General features: G+C 33.1%; 2 protein-coding genes across 2 annotated transcripts; both read right to left on the reverse strand.

Moving 5' to 3' along the window:
• Positions 1–3548: 3548 nt before the first annotated feature.
• LOC148769692 (uncharacterized) lies at positions 3549–4222 on the reverse strand. Its single transcript, XM_088820297.1, has 2 exons — positions 3665–4222; positions 3549–3614 (listed from the first exon to the last, which is right to left on the reverse strand). The coding sequence occupies exons 1-2, from the start codon at positions 4220–4222 to the stop codon at positions 3549–3551; spliced, it is 624 nt and encodes a 207-aa protein (XP_088676423.1).
• Positions 4223–5273: 1051 nt separating this feature from the next.
• LOC105969892 (diacylglycerol kinase 5) lies at positions 5274–11948 on the reverse strand. Its single transcript, XM_088820948.1, has 13 exons — positions 11657–11948; positions 10458–10657; positions 9957–10079; positions 9605–9733; positions 8729–8814; positions 8359–8485; positions 7930–7978; positions 7708–7790; positions 7562–7629; positions 7004–7069; positions 6831–6909; positions 6595–6708; positions 5274–5828 (listed from the first exon to the last, which is right to left on the reverse strand). The coding sequence occupies exons 1-13, from the start codon at positions 11817–11819 to the stop codon at positions 5529–5531; spliced, it is 1587 nt and encodes a 528-aa protein (XP_088677074.1). The 5' UTR covers positions 11820–11948; the 3' UTR covers positions 5274–5528.
• Between the last annotated feature and the right edge of the window lie 825 nt (positions 11949–12773).

The following is a 12773-nucleotide window of genomic DNA, read 5'->3' on the forward strand; positions in this document are numbered from 1 at the left end:
AAGAAAATTCACAATATAGTATTTGTAGTATATAATTTTATTTTAAAGTAAGAAAACTACTAATTTGAATGAGTTATAATTTTTTCTTCTTCTAAAGAAACTATTATTTTATTTTTTATTTGGATTTGCCACACTATCGATTAAATAACATTGTGAGTTTGAATTAAGTTATGCATTTTTTTTTATTTAATTGAGCATTCTTTACATTTTTAAATGGTGAAGTTTATTAATACTTCTAATATTATATAATTAATGATAGATGTTTGGCGTATTGAACTGCAATTCTTTATATTTTTCAAACTTTATTTTATTAAATTTGTTAATAATTTATTTAATATCATTTAATAATAATGAATGTTGCAATTAATATTTCTATTAACAGTATGTATACAATTATGGTTAAATATTTCATAATTAGTTAATGTGCTTGGATGGTTAGGAGTAATAAATGTATTATGAGGTCACAAGTTCTATTTCTAATGAATGCATTTTTTTCGATTATTTATCAAATAAAACTTAGTCACAATGAATTTAAATTAATTATTTAATTAAAATATAGTAGGGGTAAATTAGACAATTCAATGTTAATCAATTTTATATTAATTTAATAAAAAAAATAGTCGAAGGATATTATGGTAATGTACTTCATTTTTTAGAACATAAGCCATGTTATTTTCCTAGGGTCCAGATTTAATCTTAGAAAATTAATGGTGATTAATGCATATCTCATAAAAGTTTAGAACATGGGGTATCTCACCCTAGAAAGACCCAAAATTACTCATACGTTTTAATACTTCATATTGTTATATAATTAAGACCTTAAACTTTTCCCATCGTTATATTACTTCATAACCCAACCCCCCCCCCCCCCCACCCACCACAACGAGAAATGTTGTTGTAATGCCATTTTGGCTTCAATCGTAATTATGACAAAAAAAAAAAAAAATCTTTCTAAATTTGGCAAAAACTCTAATCCAAATTGAATCACCATGATTGGATATCTCGTGAGAAAGATATGCATGAGTCAATGAACATTGTCTTCAACTTTAATGATTTGAATTATCGAAAATTCAAAATGTAACTGAACATGCATAAATTTATGAGCTGACATTCAATCCAGGAGATTCAAGTTGGATTCGAAAATTAACTCAAAGGACTATAATTTCCGTGGTTTTAATTTTGCCAAAAGAATAAAAAAGTATCAAAATCAAGTTCGAAGTCAAAACGATATTAATAAAATAGAAATAACAATTAAAATGCCAGTACTCTTTTAAGAAGGTAACACACATTTGTGTTGGATGTTGAATAGATAAATACATTATATCAATATAACTGTAATTTTAATTCCTTTTTAATACAAAAGCTCTTTTATAAACTTTTTTGTGTGTAAATATATAAATATATAGGATAAGTTACTAATTAACGTAATTTATGTTTACATGGAAACAAATAATGAAAATACTATAGAGCACTAGATCCACAAATATCTATTGAATTTTATTTTCGCACTAAAGGATCGATGGTAAAAGTGGTAGATGATCGAAAAAGGAGAATTACGAAGAAAATATCAATGAATATCATCAAAAAATTTACGAAAATGAGAAAACACTAAAGCAGTTAAGATGAATAAGAGGTTAAAAGGTAGTTCAATCATGAATAAATATATACAAAATAATATAAAACTAAACATTTTTCTTGAAATCAAACTAAACATTTCAATAATTAGTAAAATTAGAATTGAGAGAAATTATCAATGTCACAATTATTTACACAAATTACGTTTATACTATTATTTTGATAAAACATAACAAGTCCATTTGCTTTTTAATAAATATACAAGAAAACTAATAAGACACGTGCAACGCACGTGCACATGCCTAGTATTATTAAAATAAGGAGATATATTCATAATTACATTTTCACCCCTCAATTGGGTTTCTCTTCATAGTTTCACCATTTTGCAATTTTAAAGGTTTTTTAGATATTGTTGCAACATTATTGTGATATAAGTTTTGAAGTTCACTTCAAGATTTGAAAAAACAAATGGTTAATGGAATCACTAATGCAAATATAAGTTGAAATTATATGAGTGGAAACATGTTATATTGTAATATTAAACAAAGTTAGACTATAAATACCTTAGCTTGTAACGTTCAATGAATTTTATTTCCAAAGAGAAAAATAATGACAATAATAATCTATCTATCCAAGAAAATATGATAGTGTTCTAAGAAGAAGTTGCAAACAAAAACTAATACATATAAGAAGAAATGGGTAAATAACATTTTCCAATGATGAATGTGAAGAAAAAATCAAGATGGAAGAAAATAAAAATAATTAAATGAAATCTAGAATACAAATATAAGTAGAAATCACGAATCTAAACATATTGTTATATTAGACAAAGTTTGACTAATCTACTCCAAATAACTTTGATATTTTAATATATATTATTATTTCGATTGAATAATATGCCAAAACAAACCAAAAAGAAATCGAATAAATTGACACAAGACGTGCAACGTACGTTCACCTTCATACTACTACAAAATAGTGCAAAGTCTTACCAAAATGCAAAATACATAGTCTTACCAAAATACAAAATAGTTCAAAGTCTTACCAAAATGCAAAATAGTGCATAGTCTTACCAAAATATAAAATAGTGCAAAGTCTTACCAAAATGCAAAATACAAATTACATAGTCTTACCAAAATACAAAATAGTTCACAAGACCAATAACAAAGTCATTCTCAAAAGAGCAATCCCAAAAGATCATTCCCAATATGTAAAAAGTATTGATCTAAAATGTTCAAAATGTACTTAAATCACAACAAAAACATCCTAACAAAGTAAATGGCCACTATTTCTTCTTTGGTGTGGCTTTTCTTGGCCTCAGATTCTGTGATGGGGATGAAGGCTGAAGCACAACTTGCTTATTCCCTTTGCTTGTTTTGGCCACCATTGTTGTTTCCTTCTCCTTTTCCTTCCCCTTTCTTGTATCCGAAGAAACCATTTTTTCATTCTCCTTGCTTGTCTTACCAATAACCTGATTTTTTCCACGAGTTAGAATAAAAGAAATTATAAAAGAAATTAGGGATTTCAAACATATCTTAAATACATTACCTTTTCAGAAATCATAGATTTCTTCCCCTTTCTTGACACTGGTAATTTCTTCTTTGTTGAAGGCTCAGCTACACTTTATTGAGTCTGGTTAATGTCAAAAACAAGCTTCCTCTACAGAAATGTAAAAAATCAAAAAAAGAAAAAAAATCATAAATTAACATAGAAACAGTAGTTTGGTTACAAATCACAAAAGCTAAGTACCTTTCTGTTAATAGCATTACTTGTTTGAACTTCCATATGAGTTTCAAATATAGTGTGACTTTGTTGTTCTGTCACAGTTTGGCTTTGTTGTTGAGTAACAATAGCTTGTGTGTTTGACTTCTTTCTCTAGCATTGGAAACAAATTCAACTGCATTAGTTAACAATTAACTTACTCAATAAAATAATGAATAAATGAAAACTATGCATATACCTGGCTTTTATCATTAACTGCACCACTTGCCTTCTTCAAGGGGCAACTTCTTGCATTGTGGTTTTTCTTTTGACATGAACTACATGTCATTATGACACCTTGTCTACCCAAACTCCCAATTCTTGTTACTTTTTTGGCAACTGGTGGTGGGATGTCCTTTGGACCATTGATCTCCCCTGGTTGCCTTCTTTTGTGCAGTTTAGGCCTGCCTAACATCTTCACAATGTCTGGAGGAAGCAAGGGTGGCTTTCCAGATTCAGGCCAAGATTCAATTCCTTCAAGTGTGTCAAGTAAGTGGTTGTACACTCTCATATAGGTGTTCTTCTTATACAAGTATTCAACATAATCTTCAGGTTTTCTCCCCAAATAGTACATGCCTGAAATGGAATGTGCACAAGGAATTCCAGAGATTTGCCACTTTCTACAACTGCAAGTCTTATCTCCCAAATGCACCTTAAATCTATCACCATAGCAATTCTCAACTAAAAACTGATCCTTACCATTCCAATTAGCTATGAACTCCATTGATTTTTTCTTCAGCTCCTCTATCTGTCTCTGAATGTTAGGACAGATGTCACCCTTGTGGCTTGCGATCTTATCCCTCTTCACATGCAGCCTCTTCATCAAGGTCTTTCCGATTTCCTCCAACATATCAACTATTGGTAGACTTCTAGGCCTTAGAATCATCGCATTAAATCTTTCACACATATTGTTCAAAAGTGTATCACATTTTGAATTTGTATTGAAAAAGGCTCAACTCCAATGTGCAGCAGGCCTTTTTGCAAGCCATTTGAAAGCATCTTTATCTTTGGAGGCCAACTCTTTCATTACAGTTTGTTTAATTTATATATATTTTTTAATTAATTTATAAAACACTGAAGAAGAAGAAGAAGAAATTAAAAACACGAAAAAATCGTTGAATTAGTTGACCACGCATTGAAGAAAAAAAAAAGCCTAAAGGGAATACGCATCTCAAATCAAATCAAGAAGGAGATTTCATGGGAAGTTTCAGAATCCCTCGTGCATCAAGAAGGAGAATTCAATGGTGAGTTCCAGAATCCCAAAACTTCTTCCCATCTTTGCCGATGAAAACTTTGACCGAAGATCGAGGTGAAAGAGCGAAGAAACTTCCTTGATGAGTCGTGAAGTGAAAATGTGTCCCCCATGTAGTATTTGCAAGTCAAAACACTTGGAGAAGGGTTGCAACTCTAAAGCTAAACCCCGATGCACAAACTATTAAAAAAAAGGTTTAGACGTTTGGAGAAGTATTGTCGATAAAAAAAAAAAAAAAACATGCAAATTACTCTCAAGAAATCAAACAATATTTGTTTTTGCTAGTCAATTTCCAGAAGAAGAGTGCAAATTTGAAGATTCTTGACGCTGAAGAAGAAAGCACATTAAAGAGGGGTTTCGAAAGTAATGCACTTTTTAAAAGTATATCCACGTGCATGTATAATGTATGATATGATACATGAATAGGCAAGTATATGAATTCTTAGTTACATGTTAATCTAGGATTCATGATGAATATAATTTATTATGATGCATGTCCTACTTATGCCTAGATTAGTATAAATAGGTCGTCTTGAGTTTGCACTTGTCATTCAACATGTATTGACGAGAGTAAAATATGAATTAGGAGATACGTACTCATCGAGTATTTTCTTATTAATCTTGTTCACATATTTCAGCAAAATATATCCAACAAAATGTACCTAATGTAATATAGAAAATATAATTTAATAAAATATTTAACTAAACGCGTGCAACCCACTTGCATCTTCCTTGTTCCTCGAAAAAGTAGATATCAGAACAATTATATTTTGTTACATGGATGTGAATTCCCTAGGTCCAAAAAAAAAAAATCAAGTACAATCTAAGAATAACATATACTAAATAGAATACAAAAAAAAAATGTAATATAGAAATTCATTAATATATAAAGAAAAGAAGGATTTCCAGACACTAGCCAAAAAAATGACAAGAGGAATAATTAACTGAGCTGAGAAATATCTGGAATCTTGAATGAATCTGCAGCTCCGAATTTTCTCCACTCTTCCCCAACAGACTCATCTTCCTCGTGATCACTATTCGTTTCATCGTTATAAGGGTCAAACATACTTTTGGATACGCAATCATACATCGCAAGCATCTTCACCTGCCCAAAATGAGATATTTCTACTACGACATTCTCGTCATCCGATGGGAGAGGTTGTCTCCATGGTTCTCCGTCGATCGCCATGTACGTATGGTCAGCTGCACCCTTAGAAAACTCAAACTGGATGCGGTGTGCCTACAAATTTCGAGAGAAAAGACAATATACATGTCGCGCTCAATCATCCAAAAAAGATAATAGAGATACTATAGGAACGTTTTGCTTACATTTTATAGGGTAGATTTCTAGAGAGAGGTAATTTTTTGTAGAATGGGTCAACGGGTGTTTGTTTGTTTGTTGTTTTCGGGAACGAAACAGTAAGTGTGTAGCAGTTAAATTATGTCTAAAGTATTTTGGGCGAAGAATTTGAGAAATAAAGTAATGTTTATTCGTATTTTAGTTCAAATATTTTTTTACAATAGTGTTGAGCTCAAAGCAGATACGAAAAAGATAATCACTGAACAAGGCATTGCGCAATGTTTAGTTATATATTAAAGGACAAATTATGGCCACCCCTGGTTTATGGTCAAATTACGAAAACCCCCCTCCTGTTTGGGCAATTACAACTACCCTCAACTATATATTATCTTACGAAAAAACCCCTCCACAGATAAATTTAGGGATGTTAAATCGGTAAAACCGATCCTAAATTTCGGTACCCCAACATTTCATACCGTTTACCGAACTGAATATACGATTTGGTTCGGTAAATAACTGAATTACAAAATTCTTATGTAAAAATATTTAAAAGGAGGGGTGGCTGTAATTACCCAAACAAGAGGGGTTTTTTTCGTAATTTGGTCATACCACGGGGGTGGCTGTAATTTGCCCTATATTCAATTTATTGGGATGAATTTCCATTTCATTTTTTGAGAAAAGGGTTTTTGTATAAATCGAAACAAACCTGAGCAAGACGGGTCCCATGTCCTTTTCGGGCAAGTAAAACTAGTCCATGCCAAGCATCTTTAAAACCAATTACTTCAATCACTCCATCGTCTACATAACTTGGAGTCAAGTCCTTTAGTGCAGCAAGTTATTGAATCAAGATAACAAACATATAACTCATTCAACTATTTGATTTTCTCTCATGTAACAAAGATAAGAAAAAAAACAAAAGAAAAGAAAAAAAGGACTACTTACATAACTATTATTTGGAGTTCCCCAAGGATTTAGTCCACCGGAGAAGCTTGGCAAGTTAAGGCATACGATAGACCTGATGCTGTGTGGGTTAAAAAGGACATTAATAATTTAGACCAACTTTATCATTTTCCCTCCATAAATCAAAATGTTAAGCAAAATTATAAGTGTTGTACTTGGGAGAAATATCGAGATAATGCCAGTCGCCGTGGTTTTTCATCGTCTTAACCTTGCAAAGCTGGCTGAAATTCATGCGCTAGGATTATTTATTTCCGGCCAAAGACATTATTAGAAAAAAAAAATAGAGAAAAAAACTGCAATGAACTAGACATGCAAATAATACTTTTCAGGAAATTTACAATTTTCATCCCTGAAGTTTGTAACGATTACACATTTGCTCCGCCATGTTCACCAAAAAACACATTTGGTCCCTCATGTTTCAGTAGTTTGACACTTTTGGTAATTTCCGTCAATTTACCGTTAGCCTGTCAGTTACGGTAGTGATGGGCTCACTTTAGATTCCGTTAGTTTTAACGAAAAAATTGACGGAAATGACTAAAAGTGTTGAATCTTTCATTGAATCTTTGAAACATGAACGACCAAACGTATTTTTTTGTGAACATGGGGACCAAATGTGAAATTGCTGCAAACTTGAGGGATGAAAAATGTATTTTTCGCAATACTTTTCACTTAATCTCTTTTTGCGGATTATGTATATATGATAATAAGCCCACCTTGAGGAGGGGTGAGCGAGAGAAGGAGAAAACCATCCTTGTAAGCCTCCAAGTTTCGCAAATGTACTCTACGAGGCAAATGAGAAACTTTACGACACATTTTATAGGGAAAACAAAGTTCCGACTCTGTGGCATACAACTATTACCTGATTAATGAGCTTTCTATTGATTTTTTCGAGATGAAGTTTGCGCTCGGAGTGGAATGCATAAGACACTTGTGCGTCCATTCCTGAAGACAAGAAAAACATAATATACGTATTCGAATATGATATTGGAAAATCAAAATCAATAAATATTGTTTTACTTTGAACTAAATGTCTTTGTGTTTCATTCGAGAACTCGTCCACATGGAAAAAAATCTAACTCACCCATGCTGAAGTAGTTCCAAAATCCTCCACGGAATGTGTGGTAACTTTCCTGAAACAATTTACTCACACATTAAAAAGTTATAGTTGAGTCCCGCAAGGGATGGCCTAACGGTTGGAGCAAGTGAGCCTTTGTCAATTGACTCAGGTTCAAATCCCCTTGCCAAGGGTCGCTATAGGTGGAGTTTGTCGCACATGGTTAGCCTAGTATGGTTTACCTCTCTCGTATGGTTTGCAAGCTATTATACGAGATTGTAGGTTTACCCAATGTACCTATATTTATCTTTTGCTATTCAACTCTGATTTTGTTTTTTTTTTTTTTTTGGTAACGAAGGAACCCATATATATGCATATGTTTTCTTTAACAACTGAATGGCGATAAAAAAAAACAACTGAATGGACAAAGGGCTGAAGAAAAGGCTTCTCACTTACCACGTCGAGATCATCTGTTGAGGAAACCTGACGGAATGCATGCAATGAATGTGGCAAATCTAGTGGAGCAATTGGATCACAATTACTCCCTTCATTAGGTGCTCTCATCCGCATGAGAATGTGCCAACTGGAAAAAAAATACGTCAAGAAACAATCTTTTCTTTGCAAATTAAGTTTGGAGTAACCACGTTGAAAGATAGTCGATGGTTCATTAAGATATACTTTTTTGTAGTTTGGAATTGATGTATAGAAAAGATAACCATATGTTTTCTTTTACAACCATAACTCGATGGGAGATCAATGCAATTGTTTGGATGTGATGAAACAGTGTAACTGAGACGAATAAACCCAGAATCGTGATTCTGGTTACCTGTCTAGACTCATTGTTTTCGCTTTCCGCACTCGTTCCAAGAACGACATCACCAATTTACGGTCAGTACCAGGATTTCTCTTACCCTGAAATTCAAACTCAAAGGAATTAACTAGCTCCGTGTGCACATGATAAAACTAGGATGTAATGTGGAAGCCCAATGACAGATGTCTCAGTTCACATATTTCAGATAATTTTTTTTCATAATTCGTATTTGAAAGTGATGTAAATTTAATTCGAGATATTTAACAAACTAAACAGCACGCATTTCAAATGTAACAGACATAAAGTAAATTCTCAGACATGAAGTATATATTAATTGTCAGGGTAAATTCCACTTTACATCCTTGTACTTTGGCTCGATATCACTTTACCCCCTTCTACTCTCGATTGCATCGATTTGCCCCTGTACTTGAAAAATTGTCTCAATTAGGCCCTCGCCGTTAGTTTTCAGACATTTGACCTTAACACCGTTTGATCTAAGTCTGAAATACAAAAAAGCCACCCCTCCCAGTTTAAATAATTATTAAAAAAATTAAATAATTAAATAATAAATTGTGGCTGCCGTCGTGGACTAGGCTTTCTCGTTATCTTGAATTTTCTTTTTTTTTTGTTTTTAATAATAATTTAAACTGAGAGGGGTGGCGTTTTAGTAATTTCATAGCTTAGGCCAAACGGTGTTAAGGTCAAATGTCTGACAATTAACAGCGAGGGTCACATTGAGACAATTTTTTAAGTGCAAGGGGACAAATCAATGCAATCGAGAGTAGAAGGGATAAAGTGATATCGAGCCAAAGTACAAGGGGGAAAGTGGAATTTCCGTTAATTCTTATGGGGATAACTTTAATAAAATGCCGAATGTCGCCTTTTTCTTACCCAACCAAATGCAAAAGGCACATTATTTTCTGTTCCCAAAGGTACAGTAGCAACGGGTGGAGGCCGGGACAGTTTCAGATCGGAAAGCACACCAAGAAGCCAGCCAGCTGTACCGTCTCCACCAGCAACCTATACATTATTCAGTAGAACCCCGATAAATTAATAATCTCGTTATAATAATTTATCTTGGTCCCGACTCGGTGAAAATATGTTCAATTACTAACTCGATAATTTAATAATTCGCTAAATTAATAGAATTTCCCTATTCCCGATTGTATTAATTTATAGAGGTTCAATTGTAGTAGTATATATATATTTTACTAGAATGTGAGATTTCACATGCATAACTTACAACTATTTTCAACTTCTCCTCAAGTTTAGGAACAAATTCGTCACCGTTGTTCTTGAGCATTTCAAGATTGAGAAAAACCCTTCTCAGGACACTGTCAGGAGCTTCTTCTCCTAAATCAAAAACCTGGAAATCAGTGGGATCGATCAGTGCATCTAAAAAAGTTGTCTACCTAAAACAAATGTCGACTAAGCGAAAAAAGAACCTTTCCTAATATTACAATATTTGCATTGATGTCACTTTTAGACTCCAATTACAGGAAAAACGCTAAGGCCTCGTTTGGTTGCCAAGATAAGATTAACCAAGACAAGATTAAATAATCTAATGAAACCCAAATTATATTATTGGACCTTCGATGATCCAATAAAAAACATGGCTAGAAGTCAAGACAAGCCATGATAACATAATATTCAAGTTATTGGGATACCAAACATCAAACAAAGTCCAATTATTTAGTTAATCATGGCTAATCTCACCAACCAAACGAGGCCTAACTAATTTCACCTGGTCTTTGTTTAGTAAGGTCCGATATGTGATAAGAAGATCGCCACCTAGTTGACCACCACTTGTCGAATTGATAAACACCAAAACCGGGCATTCGGGTATATCAGGCAAACACTCAACCTTAGCCTGAGGATTAAGCATATAACTAGGGATGTAAAACTCCTTCAGAAAATTCTCGGAATCGAACTCCATGTCGAAAACTGCAATACAAATTTCAGAAGTAGGTGACACATATTTAATACATTCGTACCGTACAAATAAATAATAAGTCTATACTAATCAGTAAAATTTAAGGAATTCATCGTCGAACAAGTATGGCTGAGAATCAAATCCATTGATAATGTTTGGATCGATTAAATTAATTGTACACTCGGGACCGGCCAAATTTTATTAATTTAGCGAAATATTAATTTACCGAAACGATTTTTTAGTATGTTGTCCTCGAGTCGGGACCGGACAAAGATATTATTTAAGTGAGAGTATTAAATAATCGAGTATTAATTTATCGAGGTTCTACCATACCTTGTTTACCCCAGTCTCAAAAAGTTAATTGCACTCAAAATGTAACTGATAGAAAAACGTACTAAGCCGTTTCCACCATATTACACATTGAAAAGATCGAAGACTGCTTTGATCCAGCTCAAACTCCAAACACGAATTTGACCAATAATAATAAAAATAAAAATAATGAATCTCTCTTATAAATCAAAACACAATCAAATAGAAATAGACTTACTCCAAGTAACAGAATCGAGACAGCATAAGCTCAAAACTCCATAGGACTATCACCGAAAAAAATACGTACATGATATGTTTTTTTTCCCATAATTCTAGCTACTAGTGTATACGAAACTGAACTTTCGGAGAAAGTGAATTTTGCACAAGAAATCTTAGAAGGCAAAGGTCATTTCTTCATATCTTCAATTAATAATTCATATATTCTAATGCAGTGGGCATGTGAATTTTCTTTGTTTAGGGTTCATTTGTCACACAAAACCCAATTATATAGAAACCCCATGATTTCAAATTGAACAATTCCCAAAATATACCAACACACAATTTGTTCATGAAGATATTAATATGAAGTCAATTTATTAAATAGAGCTAAGCCAATTTAAGTAGAGAAAAAGCACAGAATTGCACCAAGATCAACTTGAGAGAATTAATTAAATACTAGAAAAAACAGATTAGTGAAATACCAACAACATCTTGAAATGAAGAATCGATACTGAAACGTGAAGAAGTGAAATCAGATGTAGTGGTGGAGCTGTTGAAGCTTTCACACAGCGCAATTTCCCTAAGCAGTTGTCTTTTCAGAACGGCTCCAACCAGCTTCTCCCAGTTATCATACACTCTCGACATTTCTCACTTTTGCTTAATTATGCCATCTTTTCTCTCTCTCTCTCTTCTCTCTCTCTCTCTAAACGGAACACAAGATAAGAAGTGATTCTGATTCCTGCCATAATATAATATTGCAGGAAAAAGTACCAGCTGCTAATAATACATTTTTTAGTAGATGGGTTAAATACCAAAACACCCTTTACTATACACATTCATCGTATCATTTAAATATAAAAAAATCCCCTATTTTTGAAAGTCAATGGGCAAAACATTGACGACGTTAAATGGATTGGTGAAACTACAAATTTACCCCCACTTTATTTGCTACAATACTAATCATCTATCTCTTTCACGGTTGCTTCGATCATACACCCGGTTATAAACATCGGATGGGTCTTCTGCTGCCACGTGTTCATTTTTTTATAAACATCGGGTGGGTCTCTCTCTCTCTCTCTACGAACAGAACACAGTAACGCAGGAAAAAGTTTATTTTTTTTCCTTACTCTTTTCCCAAAAAAAAATCTACTATCTTCCCAAAATCTATATTTTAGTAATTATTAGAGTAACTCCGGTGGTTATTAAATGGGTGTCAAAATTCTTAACCACATTTTGGTTAACTTTTTGTGCGCAGGTTGAAGCAAGTGGGCATGCGTCAATTGACCCAAATTCGAATTTCTTTATAGTGTTCACTAGATGGAGTATATCAGACATGGTTAGCCTAGCTAGTGTTGTTTACGTCTCTCGTATGATTTGCAAGTTATTATACGAGAGTGTAGGTTTACTCGGTGCTCCTATATGGTAGGTAGGCTGCGGGTTTCTTCATTACCAAATAAAAAATGTATATATATAGGATTAATGACAAAGAGGCTCATTACATGGGCACTTAATTAAAAAAAGATAATTAGCAAGAACCTCCTCATCTAGTAAATGAATTAAGGAAACACCCCCTTCCAAAAATAATTAGAGAAAAACCCC

This window comes from Erythranthe guttata, chromosome 7 (assembly GCF_056151865.1).
Source record: "Erythranthe guttata isolate IM_541 chromosome 7, IM_541, whole genome shotgun sequence".
NCBI lineage: Eukaryota > Viridiplantae > Streptophyta > Magnoliopsida > Lamiales > Phrymaceae > Erythranthe > Erythranthe guttata.